At 39.2% G+C, this 20,468-nt stretch overlaps 1 protein-coding gene across 2 annotated transcripts in view; it reads right to left on the bottom strand.

Annotated features, from left to right (window-relative positions):
* The window catches only part of BNC1 (basonuclin 1), a 73,558-nt gene that overhangs the window by 9,914 nt on the left and 43,176 nt on the right, over positions 1 to 20,468 (bottom strand). Inside the window, exon 1 of one of the 2 annotated variants that reach the window (XM_027715792.2) lies at positions 9,446 to 9,590. The exons of the other annotated variant lie outside the window; for it this stretch is intronic. Coding sequence (XP_027571593.1) covers positions 9,446 to 9,454 — 9 coding nt within the window. The 5' untranslated portion in view covers positions 9,455 to 9,590. Of the gene's footprint in view, positions 1 to 9,445; positions 9,591 to 20,468 lie in introns of those variants that run through there. 2 annotated transcript variants of the gene reach the window in all.

Here is a 20,468-nt window from a genome sequence, read left to right as displayed (position 1 = left end):
TCAATGAAGAGAAATGTAGCAAAACTTCATGACAATAATACCCTTGTCTTTTGCCTGTTAATCCTTAATACGCCTATTCTAAGGTACTGTAATTATATCAAGTCTTTTAATAAGCTTTATTTTCCCAACAAGTGGAATGTACACACAATTTTATTCTACAGAACAAAGGAAAAACTTTCTGTATTGCATACATGTAAAGCTTGAAAATTGTAATTAAAGGATTGGAAAAGGTAGATGGAAATTAAAGTGGAAATTTTTTAAAGTACAATCCTTTCATTCACATAATTATTTAGTTTCATTTTCCAGAAATACAAGGTAGATGTCCAAAAAAAATAAATCTTATGCTATCATCAAGGATCTCGTTATTGCTTTCCAGTCACTCTCTCCTTCACAAATGGATCTTTCCAAATCCATTATCAGCCACACTTCCTTAATTCTTTTTAAAAAATAGAGTTGAAAATTCTGATCAAAACTTTCTGTGGTTTTACCAGCATGACTGTGGGAATCTGAATGCTGGACTTTTAATACAAATGATTCCTCATTACAAGGGAGACAGATTAACTATTAAACTGGCCTCTGTAAAACATCTAACTACTAATCACTGAATCTTAACCTCTGTTGCCTGAAAGCCACTCCTGCTCACATCTTTTTTTTTGCCAGATATTGATGCGGCTTTGATTATGCTTCAAAAGTTCCTGAATGTTTCTTTGCAACCCACTCATAGCCCTCACAGCCAAAGATAAGCCCAAGCTAATGGGACATATTCATTCCCATTCTGGGTACATAATCAGGCTTCATTTTCCAAAGCAAGTTTGAGATCATCCATGCTCTCCTGAAGCCTTTTGGGACCTACGCTCACTTGCAACATACAGCAGCAGGTTCAGGAAAACGCAGCAAGAGGAGGGCAGTGTAAGTGTATCAAATCTCATTCAGTGTTAAGTGGGTTCTGGTTTGACAGCACTTTGGCTTGGGAAATAAATTAAAAAGTAAGCAAATATTGAAGACCCTGTCAGGACTGAGTTAGAGATCTCTGCTCATGCTGGAAAGCTGGTCTGGATTTCCGCACATAGCGAGAGCTGCAAGTGCAGACACCAGTGAAATGGAAGAGCAAGTCCCAGGTTACCCTGGTGGTATTTAGCCTCAGAAATGCACAGGTCAGCACCCTCACTTCTGGCACTTCCTGGCATCTAAGAAAAACCCTTGTCTTCTTTGCAAAAAGCTACGCCCCACTTTAGAAACTCCTGCCTTTTTTTTAAGCTACTGCCATCACCTGAAGAGCTTGAGAGCTTCCCTGCTCTGCTCTGAGGATTACCAACAAAATGGTGTTATTGATGCACAGGAACATATTTTGCAGGCAGGGTTTAGAAATTCCTGTCAGTTCAAAATGCACGTCTGAAGAAGAAATAGGAGTTACTCAAAACAAATAGGTGAGAGAAACTGTCAATAGATGAGCTGTAACAGATACTGCTTTCCATGCTCTCTGTTGAGGGCTTCTAGCAACAAGCCATATCTCCTGTGGCCATCGCACCATCATTTCCTAGAAAAGGTAATCCCACTGAACATATGTAACCCACCATGATACGTGCTCTGGTAAGCACAAATCCTATAGGAAAAAACTGGGACATGTCCCATTTCTGCAGAATAGATATGCAGTTGCTCCACAGTAAGAACACTTGTATAAGAAGAGGCAGGATTTATAGCAGGGGAAGAAATAAAATTAAACATGGGACATACGTCTGGTTATTTGGAAATATTTTGTTTCTTGCACCTTGTAGAAGATCTGCAAGGGAAGCAAAGTGATGAATAGCTCTACTACCTCCTAAATTAAAAGTACAGGCCACAGCTAAATCAAAAGCCAAATCTAAATCTGTGTGCATCTTTCAGTAAAGAGAACAGTAATTATAAATGAGTGTGAAGTTGTCTTCCTGATCAATTTTTCTTTCCTGTTTTTACTGTTATCCACCAGGTTTCTTGTGTTTGCAAAGTTCAAGTAAATCTTCGTTTTTCATCACCCATTTGATTACTTCTGTATTTGAATCTTAAGCACAACCATTGAAAGCAGAGACAAATTAAAACCCCCTTATCTTAAGCATCTCTGTCAATGCCATACTTTTTCACATCATACAATGAGCAAACCTTTGCTTTGTCCATTGTTTGTCAGGCAACTTTTGCCACTTTCCCTAAGGATGTATTCTGCTGATAAATAATACTGTCTGTCAGTTTTGTCATGATTTAAAACAAGCTCTCAATTTACATTTTCTTATTTTCACTGTATCAAAATCCAGCTGTGCTTACTCGTATCAGACTGATATTTGGGGTTTTATCCATTTCATATGTGTTTGTATCCCCCCCGTCCACTATTTAGCCCTTGTGTGTATTCTTCCTGAAGACAGATTTCAGTTTTAAATACCCTGTTGAGCTCCCTGTAGTTTATTGAAACTAAAATATATTCCAGCATACTCCAAGTACAATCGCAAAAAGAGCTGGGCTGCTCTAGATGGTGCAAGTACTTGTTGAAGACATAGCCCAACAATTAGGCCTAAAATGCATATTGGTATTATATCTGTTAGATTAAGCACCTTATACCTCTAATTGTTCCTTGAAAGTTTCAATGTATTCCACATTTAATAAGGTTCTGAATCCCATCTGCCTGCAGAGACCATTAGCAGGGCCCCTGCAGCATCTTCAGGGAAAGGCTCTGGGCCATTTTCTTTTTCCTGACATGCTCACTTCAAAGAGGTAACAGGATGCCTGGAGGATGGACAGAATATGGAACCCCTTTGCTGCCTGGGAGTAGAGCTGGGAGGACACCCAGGGAACGGGGAAAAGGGAGCAACAGAGCACTGAAACACACCTACACGTGCACAGGTCTGACAGCAAGGCCCATTTGAGAGTTACTCTGCACAAAGACTTGGCCTATGCTACAGCTTGCACATGTTCAGCTCAGGGTTGTGGACTGTGGTGGTTTCTTCTGTCCCCTCTTTAAGGCCCTGCTAAGTTCACCAGCACCACAGCATACACACACTGCCTGCCTTTCTCAGCCTGAGCCCCTGAAACAAATGGATTTGCATTCAAGTACATTTCTGCCTACTCCAGTACATTTGGTTGCTAAAAGTTCTGCTATTTCTACACTAAACTTTAAAAATACTTAAGACTAAAATAAATAATTACATAAAATTATTAAAATGAGAAAAAAGTCCTTATAAGATTTCTAATTATACTGGACTGAATGCATACATTATTTCCACAGTCTTATCTCAAAAAAACTCTTTCTTATGAAGTAACAGCTGCTGTTAATAGTTATTTAATAAACACAGGTAACAACAAACAAGTTTCATGAGAAGCAAACAAGCCTTACAGCTTCTTGTATCCAGTCTGATATCTTCTGTATTTTGAGCTTTTAATTAAGTAAAGTTGTGCATGGATGCAACAGAGCACTGACCAAACAGCTCCAACATTCTCCATTCAGACAGACATGTTTAAAATGCTGGCCCAGATGATTAAGTTGACAAGCTGCTTATTTGTAAAATATTTTAGCAAAATTTTTTTTCTCTCCTGCTTAAGACACCAACTAGGAGACAGATGGGGAAGGTGGGCCACAACTTGCCTTTCCCAGTGCAACTAAACACAAAGTTACGCTCACAGTTCAGTCCCCAAACTGACCGTGACTCCTTGGTGACTGGGCTGTTTTTCATTCACACCAACCATCTACTCCTACCAAGCTTAGGAGGTACAAGAACCTTTGAAAAGCACAGACAAAAAGCTTTTTGTTTCAGAGCCCAAACACGGATTTAAGAATTGAACTTAACACCTATTGTACTGAAAATTTTGGCTGGTGCTGATACCACTCAAGTCCCACTTACCCCTTCTCTGTGGGGGAATTATGTTATGATTTCTCTCCTAAAAGAACACAGAGGCCACGAGTTCAATACATTTTCTAGATAAGACCATGGAATACAACCCATTAATTATCTGGATCCTTATGTATATATTCATACTGTTTATTTGGGGTCAGATACCAAAACCTGACCTCCTTTTAAACAGCCACAGCCTGAGAATACACGTGAACAGAGTAATTACAACATAGATCCTGCAGCAAGTTGAATTACCCCATTACCCTCTCCCTCGGCAGGGCTGAACAAAGCCAATTTTGGCCTAGAATTTCACCAAATCTCTCTTGAGGGTGCAGCTGAGCACACTGAGCTGAAAATGTTAAATTGTTCTTGTAACAATTGACTAAAACATCCTCAAAAACATACAAAAAGGTGGAGGGAGTGAATAAGCTCAGTAAGATAGAACTGAAATGCGGTGCATACCTGCACAGGATGGCACCACTGTCAAATGCTTGTGGATTTAAAAGGCAGTTTGGGCTGGCTACTGAGTTATGGACTAAGAGTCCACATGTTGCCACTTGGTTAAAAAGTTTTTCTAACTGAGAAGAGTCCTAAGAGCGAGGAACTGAGATAAGGGATTGAAGGAAGCACGGCCTCCCAAGCCAGCGGCAGTCCGGGCTCCGCGGCAGCTCCGGCGGCCGAGGCGGGGGAGCTCCGGGCAGTGCCGGGCACTGCAGCCGGGCGGGGAGCACGGGGAGCCGCCTCTGAGAAAGGCAGCCACGCTACAAGGCCAAACTCTAATCACGGCATAGCTTGTGGGATGAAAATCACTCCTCATGCATGTCACCTACCCTAAAGGGCCCCTTAGGGCAGCTCTTGTTAATGGCACTGTCAAAATAATTATAAAGAGAAAAGAATGTGCGTGTGCGTGTGTGCGTGTGCGTGTGAGCACACACACTCAGGCTGCTCCTCTTTAAACAAAAAGCACTGGACAGCAAAACTTAATTTTGCCATTCAGCAACATGCTTGTAGATAGACTGGCTGATGCTGTAATTAATCTCAGTTGTTAACAACAGGTGAGTGCTGACAGACAGCTCGGTCCACCTCGGGGACATATTTAGAGCCTCTTTTACTGTTCGGTTTGGAAATGAAAAGAAGAAATACAAATTGAGGAAGGAAAAAGATCACATTATCATTATCTTACAGTTGCTATTTACTTTTGATTCTGAAACAGACTGTGATGCTACAGTTCCCACGGCGTCCCTGCCCTAGCCTGTGTAGGTCAGAAACATTCTATTGGTATTAAGCAGCATCTATCAAAAGATATTACAGTAACTTCCCTTTTTAATAAATTTACAGGAAAAAAATCGTTCTTATTAATGCATTTCCAAAATGAGTAACAGATTGCTGCTTACTGATGAGAAAAATTGCTCAGGCTTTAGGGGTAAAGATAAGTCACTGGACAGAAATGGTGTGAAATTTCGTATGATAAAGCACTTGATGCTATTTAATCTAAGAAATAAATTGTGCACATACTACTTATCTCTACTGACATGCTAAGCATGGTACACAAATGCTGAACCTACAGACCTGGCCATGAACTGAATCACAGAATCAGAGAATATGGTGAGATGGAAAGGAGTTTAATTAATCTTCAACTCCAAGCCTTATGTTAGCAAGCAATAAGTGTTAACACAAATGCACAAACATCAGAGAAATGAGGAATATTAGTAGAAATCAAACACAAGGCCTTTAAAATGTCTTTAACTTTTTTTACCTAGTTCATAAAATGTTGTATGTGTGTAATGGGGGTGAGTTAATGTTTCAAAGACAATCCTAAATTTTTCAGCTCCTCACACCGCTACTTAAGTCTCAAAGCCATAAAATATGCATGCTTAAATCTCTTCCTTTTTCCTGTTACAGAGTGAAGACACAGATTAAAGAATAAAAGAAAAATAACAGCTCTCTAAAGTATTTAATGTTACACAATTCTGTTTAATGCCATTTCATAAATTTTAAACCCAAACAGTATTTGTACACATATACACGATGCTATCTGTGGCGCTCCAGTTATGCAATATTTTACGCAACAGTGTAGCTCCATTGGTAATTTCACAATTTAAAACTCAGTATCCCTTTTTACTGAACACAGGTGAGGAAATTTTTCACTGGTTTTCAGACATCAGCTACTTCCATATGAAAAATTCCCATTTCTCATTGATAATCTATATCGGAAATTTGAAGTAAAAAATCTGCACTTTTTTTTTTTACTTTTTTTTTCTCCCCTATTTGTTTAAAGAAACCATACTACCACAAGTGTGGTAGTGAAGTTTAAAGTGTGGAATGAAAACGTCATTGTTCTTTATTCTAAAAAGACTGGAGTCTGTTAAAAAGTGCCACTTTTCCTTATTCCCTCAATAATATCTTTTTGGGGTCTGAATATTGAAATTTCAATCCCTAAGCAGATTTTTTAAATGGCAGCTAGAAACAAAATAATAAGAAATAAAAACTAAATAGAAGAAAGGAGATGACATTTGTTGTAAAACTTCAACTGTAGCATCTGCTAGGACAAAACCTGCTGGCTGCCAGCACATAGGAACTCAGAATTCCTGCACCACTGAAGCCAGAGAGGGCAGGACATGACCCAGAGGGCAAAACCATTTTTTCTTCCTTACGTTTGGTGGATATTTTGCTGGAATAACCAATTCAAGATCTATACCTAAATTTTAGCTCAAATCTGCATGAAAAATGTTTACTAAATGCCAAATCACACAAAAAGTGCCTTTTAAACGTGTTCATAACAACAGCTGTAATCTAAAACAAAATGAGAACATTTCTGTTCTTATCAGAGGTGTATTTAATATTATCGTAATGAAGGCTTTATTACTGCAAACCAAATAAATCACTGGCTTGTTGGATTGGAAATGGAGTGACAAGCTCAATATGTATGAACAGACCTTTTAACAGTATCACGAACAGACACGGAAGCTGGAAGTCAAGACATTTGGTATCAAAAGGCCAAACCTTGCTGCAGCCTCAGGAGGAAGAAGTTCATCTCGGCTATAGTAAAGCCTGTGAAGTGGCCCAGCATTTGTAATAATTTTTCCTATTTCTGTGAAGATTCAGCTCTCCTGCAGGTTTGGATATGTTTGGATATGCTTGCAGTTACCATTATTCTTAGGGTTCTGAAATGGTTGTAGATGGTTCAGTAGTTCAAAGAATAAACAGAACAATTGCTTAAAAAAAACCCCAAACCAAATAACAAACCAATCAATCAAAAGTCCATATATATTAAGTATATTAAAAATGTATTTTCCATAACATAAGGTTACTTTTTACATGTTCACTTATTGTCAGAAGTCTGATTAAGCTGCAAACTACTCAAAACTCTAGCATTTAATTCAAACAGAATTGCAGTTATACTGATTATAAGGAAACCCTATCAGCACTATACATAGAATGGTAAATAATCTAATTGAATACACAATGCGTGTTTCAAAATCCGTATTTTTCCCCTTTCTGTAAAAGAAGCAGTTCGAAAGGTATTCTTCAGTGTATATTGTTCTAATCACTAGAACAAAGCAAACCAACACTGTTGTTAGTAGTTAAAATAATGCTAGACCCCCTCTGCCCCATGACCTGGAATGGAGCGAGACTCCCCACTTCCCACTCCTCCAGCACTGAGCTGAGCCACAATTTCAGTGTTTTAAAAATCAAAGTACAGAAACAGAGACTCTTGTCTAACACAACGCTTGCATATTTTACAGCAAACTGAACTGTATTTTCCAAAAGGATGTTAAAAATAGAAGCATATGATCTTTTCCCACCTAGAATTGTATCCTTACAATTAAAGACTATTAGCTGGCATCCCTTTTAACCGTCAAACTCAGACAGTGGCAGTTCTATAGCCACAAAGAGAAGCAGTAAATGAGAAGAACATGTTGCTACACTGCATTTGAGAAAGTTTGGCTCCAAGCTATGCACTGATTAATATCAGATCTCCTTCTTTACTTGCCTCTTGACAATCTTGTCACATCTGGCTGACAAATCCTTACAAGCTTATCCAAACCAAGGCAGCCCAGATCATGCTCCGGGAGTAGCTTGAAGGAAGCGGCAACACCAGCCATGCACTGATGTGCCATCATGAAACTAATGAAGCTGACTTCACTTGCAGACTGCAGGAACACGAAGAAACACAACATGCCCCAAGGTTTTGCAACATAACGCAGAGTTAGCTCACCAAGAGATAAGACAAACAATCAGCTCCCGAGGTTCAAGAAGCCAAGTAGTTACATGAATTACAAAAAATTGTATAGAAATTGCTTGAACAACAATCTCGACTAAATGAGCACAATAAAATCCAACTTCAGATCAGATGTGAAATTTGACTGTTAAATGCCTTTCAAACAATGGTTTGTTTTAAATTAAAACAAAACTAGTTTATTTTCCCTCTCCCATATACCCCAAAATATCAGAATGTCGCCTGGCTTCCAGGTTATTCAAACTGAAAAACATTAAGAAAAAAAAAATTTAAAAAAAAAAAGAAAAAAAATAAGAAAAGAAAGAGGGGGGGGAATAGTGTCACTTTTTATCCATAGGATTTTACAGAAGGATAAACCACAGCCTGTGTGTATGAGTAGTCCTCCCCTGGGTTAGTGATCTGCCCTCTCCTCATTTTTAAACCAAGAATTCCTTTCACAGAGCACTGGAAGTATTTGACCAATTAATAAACCAGAAAGTAAAATGCTGTATCTTAAACACATCTAAAAAACCCTCATTATGTATGACCTGACAATTAAACCATGTTTATTTTTCTATGTGATAAAAAAATCAAAATAAATTAAATAAGAAGTTAAATGCATCAAAAAACAAGACATTTAATGAGCACAATATATTTAAAAACCCAGGACCCCCCCCTCATACTCAACACCCCCCCCCCATCCCCCCCTGCCCTGAAATACAAACAGACTGATCCTAAGAAAAGAATTACTGGCCTTATTTTCTGGATGCTAAATAGACAACAATAAATAGTATATAAAGGGCATACATTAGACTCCACTTTAGTGGTAATTTCTAAAGAACTTCATAGTGAAATTACATTGTTGTCTCCTCTCCAGTGCATTTATACGTCATGATAATGATAATGTATCTGCTTAAAGCACTTGACTCAGAACACATCTGAGTCACAAATCACAGATTTTATTGCTATTAATGTATATTGAGGACTTGTACAATTAAACATTGTCAAGTATTTATGATTTAGATGCTACTACTTCAATTGGAAAACAATTACACAAGTGATGGCTCTGCTTATTATAATCAGCCTGCAATTCTGCATTACTTACTGTAGAACAGAAAAGTCATACAGTTGTTTACAGTTCACGGCAGAAAGAAAACCTGGATTTTTTACAGAAACTAGTTTTCTACTTTCCTAGTATCTTTTTATAATTAAGAAATGGAGACTACAGCTCCCTACAGCTCTCATCTCCATTGTTCATTACCCAAAACAACACCATTGCAAGATTTTTTATATCTCCACAGTGCATAGCCACAAGTAAAAGTTGCACAGTAAAAACACACATTCATATAGAACTGCAAAGAACTTTCCTTACCTCAGACATTCTTACTGTGCTTATGTTTCCAGAGCTATAAAACAGTTTCCCATTCCCTCAGTGAGTTGTACAAAGAAGTACTGGAAACATTCCTGCCTGTACAAGTACTAAGGCAGAACCATCACACGCCTCTTTACTCTTGTCTGACTCTGAGCACCTCAAGGTCTGATGTATGCTCAGGCTGTGCACAGGGGAGTGAAATAAGATCCTCCCCCTTGGTGTTCTCCAGACCTACAGTACGAAGTTGTGTCTGCCTCTCACCTCTGCAGCCAGCTCTCACCTCGCTGCCCCGGAGTGCTGTGCTCCAGCGCGCGCCTCCAGTCGCAGGGCAGTCCCCTCACAGCTGGCTTGAAGAGGGCATGACACTCATCTTTCACAGAGATCTGATCAAAAGGAGTCACGGAGGCTTGAGGCGCTCCTAATGCAGTGCGAGGAGATTCTACCTCTGCTCTGGCAGCCTAAGTAATGCATTAAATCAATGCAGCTGACCTAAGGCCTATTACAGGGTTGTTTTTTTTTCTTCGCCGAGTGTACAACTATCTGCAAATAAGCTGTGAGGTTCTTACAAGTAAAATTACTTATTTTTAGCGTCGGAGTGTTGTTTTTCAAATTGCAGCTGCTGCAGTTTTTTTTTTTTCTTTTTAAACATTTGCAGGTCTCAAAGGTTCACTGAGTGGGGTGTGCATTTTTTAAAGTTAAAACATTTCCCCTTATCAACTTACTTCTGAGTTAGGGCTGAATTTTATTTCTTTTTATGAAGTTGAAGCTTCCTATTAACAGAAGTACAGGTCATAAAGACAGGAGAAGAATTACTTTCTAGTAATTGGGCCAAAATCTGGTTTCAGTTATTCAGGTGTTGGGTTGCATTCATGAGTTAGAGCAGGATTTTTGTCATAGTCCTTTCTCACCTATTTAAAAAACCAAAACAACACCCCAGGACAAAACACTTCTCCCCGCTCTCTACTTTTAACTCCTGTAGAACATTTCTTTGCACTCTCCTAACTCAGGAATACACTGTACTGTACCACAGACAAACATGAGCAAGTTGCACTGAACTCAGAGGGAATCCTTGTAAGAACATACCAGGACAACGTTTGACCAGATGAATACCGTAATCCCATAGGAAAGGCAGCAGGAAATAAGATGGCTGTAGGGAGAAGACAGCTAACATATTATTATTGTTGGTTTATTAGTCGTCTTTTACTAATCCTATTTACTATTTGCTAGATAAATGCACAACCCTTAAGGAGAACCTAATTTACATATAGCCATGTGCTGGAGTACAGTTAATATTAAGTCTATGGCAGTAATTGGAACCAGGATAAAGCCAATGTGACACCAGAATCTGGTTCTATCATGAACTGTATGCTTGCCTAAATCCCTAGGTTTCTCCACCCTGTACCTTATTTCTTCCGCTAAGCTATTGACCAACATGGAGGTACAGAGAGGAGGATTTAGTTTCATAGAATGGTCTGCCAGATACCTCTGGCAAAAAAACACTGAGGTGTGAGAAGAGTCAACCACCAGTGGTGACTTGGTCCTTACCCAACAGAGCACTGCATGGAGGCTCCAGTACCACCTCTGGTCCCTGCAAGGTGCCTCAGGCACTTCCCTCTTGGGAACCCAAGACAGAGATTATCACTGGCCTTGTAAACTGAGGGGAAAACTGTCTGAGAAGTCACGGCCAACATCATCTTATCTGAGGTAAATCTTAACAGCAGTGTTTTAAAAGCATCTGTTCTGTGATGAGGACAAAATCTAGCTGCTCTCTCAAGATGATAACTCAAAGCCAAAGGCACACCTTGTTACTAAAATCATATTTCCTTCTTAATGAAATAAGCAGCGATGTAAGTAAAAAGGGCTCAACCTGATTGAGAATTCTGCAACAAAGGTGGGAAGAGTGTCTTAAGATTACATAAACTGCCAGAAGCTCTGAATTGACTACAAAATGATAAGTGACTAAAACTTAGATGTGTGGAGAGCTGCTCTCCCCTCTAGCCAGTTCCCAGGAAAAACCTATTTACTAGCTAGCTGCCATTTGCCTGGAAGATGATAATTCTTATTAAATAGGCTAACTATCCATAGCAAACAATTTAAGACCAATTTACTTTTTTGTTAATTAATTATCTACTAAGAGTCTTTTATTTCAAGCATTGTTTTCATTATTCAAGCTTTTTCAATGAATATTTAATGGGAACATATTCATGCCTTGTTCTTTTGAAACTATTCACTATTTCTGATTAGCAATTTTTCAGATTTTTACTATCTGTGCACCTTTTAGCAAAACCCAAAGATCTCTACCATAATGTGATGTGCAAGGCACAGTTTGTACCTACAGGTCATTTTCTAAAGAAATAGTGGCATATTAACAGTGTTTTCAGTAACTGCAGGTTCAAGCCTGCTTGTACAGGGCACTTACCAAGATGTCTCTCGAAGAATGACCAAAATGGAAACTAGAGGGTGACTTGTATAACTCTTCTTCAAGCACCAAAACCTAATGGCAAACCAGTGTCTTGTGGAAAGAAACAGAGCAGCACAAATGGAGAGAGATGTAAAACACAATGTCCATAGTTTTGAGAAGAGCTCCAACACATGGAACTGACTGTAAACAAAAAGCTGCTGCTCTTAACTGATTTTATTATCTAGGATATTTTAAAAATGGGAATTAATTATAGTGAATCACTGCAATGGAAACTGAAGGATATAGCACAAAGTGCAATACAATCCACAGAAAAAGACTTCTCCTTACTTTTACAATTCATTTGTGACCTGAATTTTGGTGTTTGATTCCAAAAAAAGCATTCTAAAAAGAATATCAAGAAACTAATCAAGCATTGACTAAAATGTTGGGAATAGGTTTGGTCTTTGCTCTGTGTTCTCCAGGCAAATGGGTATGTAAATCCTAAATTTCCCAACCACACTCTACTGCTTCACACTGTTTCTACCAGACCCAGCCGCACAACGGCGTTAACCTCTGTGTCCTGCCTGCTTGGCCTGCGTTCCAAACACAGAATACACTATGTCCCCTCTTACTTAAATCAGTGCTGGCAAAGATCTTAGCACTAAATTAATGCTCTGCTCGCTTATTGCCTTGGAGAGATGTGTGGATTAAAGGTTTCACTTCTCAGAAGACACGTGAAGCAACGGTCAGCCCTGTGCTCAGACTGTTGGGCACTGGGTCACCTTTCAGGGAGAAAAGCCAACTAGAGTAGGAATTGCTGTCCAGGACTGAAGGCACACAAGATTTCAGGGAGGTAGGAGGGGAAGGAGGAAATAGACCTTGACAATGAGGAGAACTGATGCCCTGTCAGCAAGGCATAGAAACAGTTGTGGGTTTCAAACAACTTGCAAGTTTGAAGTTTTTTAAAATTTAACAAATCTGCGCACATGAAGATGAAAATAGATTTAAACTTAGTGTGCTGCAGCATAGGTTTTGAGCACTAGCCGAACTACAAATAGGCCTGCTAAAGGCATGAAGTACTTGAGAAGGCTTCCTAAGATCTGTGGAAGAATAGGTAAGGCACTCCAGTTCTCATCTAAGCAACAGAGAACCCCAAATCTCTTGTTCAGTATTTCCAGGTAGGTCGATTTTGTAAGGTGGCCAAGCAGATAACACTGAGGTATAAAGTGTCCAAAACTGTTTTCCACTAACAGTTTAACCAGAGTTCAAGTATTTATCCCTATTTTGCTGTTTACATCCCATTTAGTGCAACTGGACAAATCGAACCCAACAAAAATAAGTTCATTGAATACTGTCTGCATTTGCACCTTTGCTTCAGCACTAATTTTCATCTAACTGTTCAATGCATTACTTTTCTTCTGTAGCTCACAATAGTAGTGAAGTGAGCACTGACCATTACAAAATGCTAATATTTAAAGTAGTGTGTATGGCAAACCCAGAGACACATCACCAACACCAGCACCACTGACCCATCCCTGTGAAACTCTGCCTCTCCACTGAGAGCCATTGGGATGGAGAAACTCTGCCATTAACCATTATGAAAAGACCTGCCCAAACAGTAAGTTTCTTTTTAACATTTATTAATGGTTGCTTTATGCCACAAAGTATTTGTCTCTGAAAAATTTGATTCTATAACACTTTGCCATCTAATAAAGTTTGGGTTTTTTAGGTTACATCCTTTTTCAACACTTTTTCTTAGCATGAATGGTACCACATTTTACAACATGGTGTAGTTGTGCATCACACAGCAAAAGCTTTTCAGTGTACTGGTGTTAAGGACGTTACTTTAAAATGTGAAACAGAATAAACCAAGATACTTGATTCGACTTCTCTGAGCTAATCAGTACAATTGTTCACGTCATATCCTATTAATCTCTTTGCTACTGGAAGTAGTCTCCTACCAAAGCCTTCCCCTGCTTCTGACGATTTCTATAATTGTGTGTTTGGATTCTCCATTCTTTGTGCAAATCTTGTTGAAGATATCTCAGGATCACCAGAAGGAAACGCTGCTCCCCTTAACTTGTTGACATCATTCATGTACTTCAGGTATTACTCTATTCCACTCAGTTTGCTCCCTTCAGTGCTGTTCTGCGCTGAGCAAAAGAAACACAACTTTTAGCATACACTTGATGACAAACAAATACAGCATTTTCTCCCTCCTAATGAAAGCAGGAGAGTTAATCCATTGCTCCCATAAGCCACAATGGTGAGTTCACCAGTTTTGTGGTAACTGGGCCTTTCTGTTAAATGCTTACAGTTTCATTCCAGGGTTTGACGGCACTTACAAAAAATTTCTAATTAAGTTTATAAGATCCTTTTGGAGAATTTTACAATTCAGAGCCTTAACACGTCTAAAGTCTGTATCTCCTCTGCCAGCAGTGTTGCTTCTGTACTTTCTCCACTCTCCCCCAGCTTTTCAATAAACACCATCTGCCCCAATGGAGAGCCTGGAGCATTCAGGTAAAATCTCAGCCATTTGGGAACTCACTGGTTGCTCCTATTATTTGTTCTGTCTTTTTACCCATTTAAAATGTTAAACATTACACCTTTCACCCTTTTGCTTAGTAGCTTTCTATACTTACATTTCAACATGTACAACCAAAGATTACAAGAAAAGAAATTATAAAGAGCTTACATAGTGACATTATCATCTTTAAAATGTTTTGTAAAGCAAAATTTAAAATTCAAGAACAGGGCTTCACAACCCAAATCTGTATTTGTAACTAACACTTGCAAAGAGGCCAAAGAAGTACCAAAATTGAAGTTGTGTAACCCCTAAAAATATATTTAAAAATACAGAAGTAGAAATATTTTATACATATATAGATATATGCAGTGAATATTAAGATGGGAATAGTTGCTACAAAAGTAAGAATCCCAACACAGTGGTACCCAAAAAAAAGCATATTTAAAGCGACTTGCCTGAATCAAGTTTTAGACATGCACTAAAGGACTCTTTTTGCTCCCTCCTCGTCACCCTGGGCTATGAGATAGAAAACTGTCTTAATTACTGGTTCTGTTCTCTGCCTTCCTAAATATTTTAACTGCAGTGAAGCATGCAGCTTCTGTCTAAATGGATGGGAAAGAACAGCATCATTTTTTATATATGAGTGTCATATGTCTGAGATACTCTTTAGAGCAATATCTCTGGCTGGCTGGGTGAGATGGGAATGCTGCAGTGAGGACAACACCCACAAGGGTTCTTGGCAGCTCTGCCCATCTTTCTTTGCGTGGTCAGTCTAGTTTAGGGTGGGCTTATACAAAAGTGCTAGCAAAGAATAAGAACCTGTAAACCTTTGGGATAGATGAGAAAGTCACTATCAAGTGAAATGCGATTTTCAAGTATTATCTAATAACCAAACAATAATGGGAGTCGAAGTCTTTCACTGTCAGGGATTAAGGTAAGAGCTGTATTGGCTACACATTTCCCTTCCTGCACAATTCTACTGACTGCCCTCTAATCTTGCAAGTCCTGTGAGGAGTTTAAAACATTTAATTGGTAACTCTATTATTAAGGAATCTACTTTGTCAGACTGCAGCTCCTAACAACCTTAAGTCTCTTAGAGCAAATCAGTTTTGATACTGATGTTTCTCAGAGGTGCAGCATTTAATCCTCAAATTACAACACAAGTTTTAACAAGCAGATTCTGCCTGTCACCAAGATTTAGTAATTAACAGAAAAATTCAACCCCCTTCCTAACACTAATGGTTTATCAAAAGAGTACCAGTAATTTCAGTTAAGATATACTGATGAAGCAGGCAGAAATACAATGGGGAGACAGACATGTTTATGCTATCTGATTGAAAGGGCTGAGACAGAATTCCAGAGACCTGGTGTTGTCATAAGAGGAACCACGATTGTGCCCTCGGGCCAAAGGGTGTGACATCAGGCCAGAGGTGTGTCAAACTCAGAATAAAATGCCTGCCATAAAACTGGTAGCCACTCATATTCACATGGGTAAAGCAGAGTTGGCAATGTGACACCTGAAACAGTAAATGCTCGTTTTTTTTTTTTCCCCAAAGATGACCGAGTCCTACCAATACAGGAGACCTTTCACCTACTCTGTGGAGCTTTGTATTTATTTTCACAGCCTCCAGCATTTTCCTTCCTTTTCATTGTGGGTTTGGGGTTTCTTTTCTGCTCTTTTTTTTTCTGTCCTTCTTGTTCTTTAATACCTGGTAGTGGTTTTTCAACCGTTTAAGCTATAGCATATAATAACTGATGAGTAACATTGCAGTAATACCAGTGGTGGCAATTTTGCTTTGTTTCATGGGAGTGTTAGAGTATTAGAGAGATGACTAGGACATGTCTCAGTGGCAGACTGATAAAATGAAAGATGAATTTTCCCTGCCTACAACTGTTGCCAAGTTTTAATCATAAACATCAAACAGGTTACAGGACACCTTTTCCCAGGCAATAAAATAAACGGCAAACATTCTGTATTTTTAAATGAATTTTTGGATGAAGAATTATTGTAAAAAAATTATTAGAGTGTATCTGCTGAAGATTCTTCTCCAAGCTCATAAGCTACAAATTTCTGACCACATGGTTGAGTCTAACAACCATACTTCAAGTGCTGTTACTCCTAGACAATCGATGCCTGTTAGAGACATATTTACCAGCTCTCCCACCCTGCTGAAGCTTTATGCTTTAAGTAGAACTTTTACTCTCAGTTATCTTTTCTCACCAACATCCTCTTCTAATTGACTGGGAAGAAATTTCAGTTCCTATTTTACAGTGACATTCCAAGAAAACTTCCTTGAAAGGCTCACCCATCCTCCACTTAGTAGGTTGCTTTAAAACCACCTCTTTTACTAACTTACTCTGGACATGTGCCTGTTCTTTCTATGTCTAAAACACGTGTTGAACTCGAACTTTACCCGGGAGTGAAAGCAGAAGGCATAGCAATGTCCTGGAGTAGCATCTGACTACCCCCTCCGACCGGGATAGCACATCGATAGCAGGATGGTTTGCAGGGAGCTGGTTTTAATGGACAGCTCCCAGGTGACACCAGGCAGTGCTGCTGCGGCAGCCGCAATATCATACACCCTTGATTGAACTTTGATTAATTTTCCAGACTTTCAGAGCCTGTGGCAAAAGGATCCACAGCGGTAGCCGCAGCCATTAACTCCATCTTTTGTGATTTCTCCTTCTTCATTATGTTTGGGCCTTGATTGAACTTTGTTCCAAGTTAGTAGCTTTTGGCTATGGACAAGGGAGATAAGACTTTAGAAATGGAGTGAAGAAGAATAATATGTGAGAAACTTGCAGTGAAAGCTGCCTGGGTAGTTGGCTGTAGTTTTGGATATACCTTGATGATGTGAGCGGTGCTAACAAAATTCTGGCTAACACCAGTCTAAACAACACAAAGCATCACTTTATACAGTCATGGTCTAAATGTCTTCCAGCATTTGTGCATAGTAGATGCTATTTTATTATGCTGAAACAATTCAAAGTTGATGCATTCAGATAATTAATAAAATTACCATTTGTGGACAAAGCCAGGACTTCACAGAAGCACTTGTTAAAATAAATTAATAGCCTCAGTGGCCTCCAAAGATTATTTACAGAGTTTGCTGTTAAATGGTGCAAACAACTATCCCACTATTGGCATGCTCAAAAGGACAACTTTACACTGCAGAGTCAGCCTTGTGTCTGTTACACTATCATATCCAAAAAAGCAGTTTATCAGCAGCTAGGACAGATCCTACAGTTCTTGGAAAAAAAATACAACTGACAATACTTTACTGAAAATATTACACTGAATTTTTCCAAAAGATCCTTTAGTGTTTTCAATACATTTCTCTCTCCTTCATTTTTGGTCATAGGATGTCTAAATACATGTCTGGTTTTCCTACTCTTTTTACAGTTAATGTTTGAATCTACCACTCTGATACATTCCCAGAATCACTTACATCTACTTTTATTGTCTACTGTTGGTATTTGTCAATGGTAGTATATAGAAATTGTATGCAGAGGTGGCTATAGTGATCTGTAGAAATTTTTGCCTGAACCTAGAAAAGCCCTTTCAAAGCCCCTTTCAAAGCTTGAAAACTGAAATTTACTGATGGGGAAAAAAATATTGAACTATTAAGGGTGATTCAAAATCCACTATGAATCAAAGATATACATGATGTTTCCATAACATCTGACACAATGGGGCTTTGTCCCTACAAGAGGCCTCTGGGCATTCCTGTGATATAAGCAATAATAGATTTGTCTCTGTGAAGCTTTGAGTTATTGTGGCACCTCCAATAGAGGCAACGTCTGAAATAATTTAAAACCTGGAAATAGGAGAAACCTTTTAAAAATAAAATACATACATACATATACATCTACATACACACACATATATAAATAAATATAACTTTTCCTTGCTTTAACCTTTTTATTCATTGCCAAGAAAAGCTGGCTGAGGAATCGGCATCTGCCGTGAGCCCTCATTTATTTTCCGACTCTGCCTTGCCCCATTGCCCAGGCAGCCTCTGCACTTCCCCTCCTCTCATCCCCTCACCGCTTTGCCTTCCTCTGAACCCAGGATACAGAGCAGCCTTCCAGCACAGAGCTCTTCTCTGCTTACAGGCTTTCCAGCCCCTTTCCTCCTCCTGCCAATCCCTGTCTCACTCAGCTTTCTGACAGGAGACTGCTTACATAGAAAAAGCAGAATTCCTCCTCTACCTGGTATTTTTTAGGCAACATTAACAACAGACATTTATACTGAAAATTATCAGCTTAAATGCCTTCAGACTGGAGCTAAACCCTTGTCAGTTCAACCTGTATCTCTCTGGGTGATCTGGACACTAGACTTGGTTAGAGTGGCTGGGATGCTTATCTAGACAGCCAGCAACTTTGGGAAGTAAATAACTTGTGGGAATGTTTGAATGTTGCAACAGGTAGAAGCAATTCAAGAAACACAAAGTTGCTGTGAATTAAGTATTGTGTTGCCTACTGAGTTCTTAAAGTTTTAGCATGGATGCATCTTGAAATGCACTTGAACCAGCACAAGCCTAGTTTAGGGTGAAGCCAGAGCTGCCCTGTTAATAACTTTGAAGCCCTGGACTGGTTACCAGGGGTTTCCCTCTGTTAATATCGTGGTTTAAAATAATAGGGAAGTATGCATAGCATGAAAAGTGGAAAAGAAGAAAAGTGCTTCAAGACCAACCACTTTTTAGTGGACGTTTGGGAACTCCTTGGAGGAGTGCCAGGGCTAGAACAAGGTGTGAAATCATACAATTATAAGAAGGGTGGCAGGTGTAAAACAGAGGTCTCTTATGGAGCAGTGGTCTGGGGCATAATATCTGCAGGAAGCTGACTGCCAGACTGACACAGAAGTGATTGAAGAAGGAGGCCTGGCAGGATTACCACAAGGAAGTAATGAGCCTTCAGGTATACTAAACACACACACACACGGCTTGTGTGACTTTTCACAAACCTCCTTTTCTCTTTTATGTTGTCCTAATGTTAAAGTAAGCCATGCAGTGGTGGTAAGAAGGAGCCTGAGGCTCCTAGAGAGAAGAGCTGAATGGTCAGTGCCCTGTGGGATGTAGAGGTGGCGATACTGCAGCAGACCGGTGCTGGAGCAGCATGGGGTTAATGGCAGCTCAGGATTACTTTTGATGCCTTTTTCACTGGCTAGGACAGGTGTCCCCTCCTGCTGAGGGTCTCTACAAGCTGAAAGACTTTATCCTGCCTTTGCATAGCCAATGTGACTTGTGTCCCTTGCTTGAAGGGAAGCAGGACCAAGCCCTGTAGCAGTAACTGCGAGACACTTTTATTAGTCCAGCCACATGCTTTGCTCCAAAGCCCCTGGCTTGTCATAAATTTTTCTGTGTTAAACTCTTCACCTGGGATGGCTCTACCATAAGCTCCTTGTCCAACAGATTATTAAGAGAATATTCTTTTTGAACTCTCTCTTCTGCAAACAGGAGATGCGGCTGGCAACCAGCCTCTGTGACTTTTGAGTAAAGGAGCACTAAAACTCTAGACTGATAAGACAAAAACCTGAATAGGGAAGAAATGCTAAATTCAACATGAATATTTAGTGCTATTTTCTTTTGAATCACTCATGCTAAAATGAGGCCATGATATTGTCAACATAATCTTTGTTAAAAAACTGTTGCAATTTTAAATAGAAATTAAACACCTAGTGTGATCTTTAATTATCTTTACTATAAAGAAGGACTACTAAAAAATGCCATTTTGTACTCTGAATATATTCAAATCCTCATTGGTATGAATCAGTTTAGTTCCAAGAAATGCAATTTATACCAGATTTGTAATAAATTCCATATACTTCTGAGCCCATTCTTTTCAAGTAACCTCAATGCATTTTATTATAAAAACACCAATAAAACATCACAACCCTCACTGTAAGCCTCATCTCCCTTTGACGAACTGGTAAATTTGTGTTTTAAACAAAATTATATAATAAACCTGCGACAGAGACAGCCTGTCATTTAGTCAGTTCTGTGGCTTTATCCTCCTCCCAGGAATAGCACTTTCTCCTGATCTCCATTTTAGCAACTGAGTGGCAAATGCTGTTTATAAAACCAGTAGAGTAC

This window comes from Pipra filicauda, unplaced genomic scaffold (genome assembly GCF_003945595.2).
Source record: "Pipra filicauda isolate LSUMZ 115617 unplaced genomic scaffold, ASM394559v2 scaffold7_size6619720_pilon, whole genome shotgun sequence".
Taxonomy (NCBI): Eukaryota; Metazoa; Chordata; class Aves; order Passeriformes; family Pipridae; genus Pipra; species Pipra filicauda.
The sequence above is the reverse complement of the archived record's forward strand: the minus strand, read 5'-3'. Positions and strand labels throughout refer to the sequence as shown.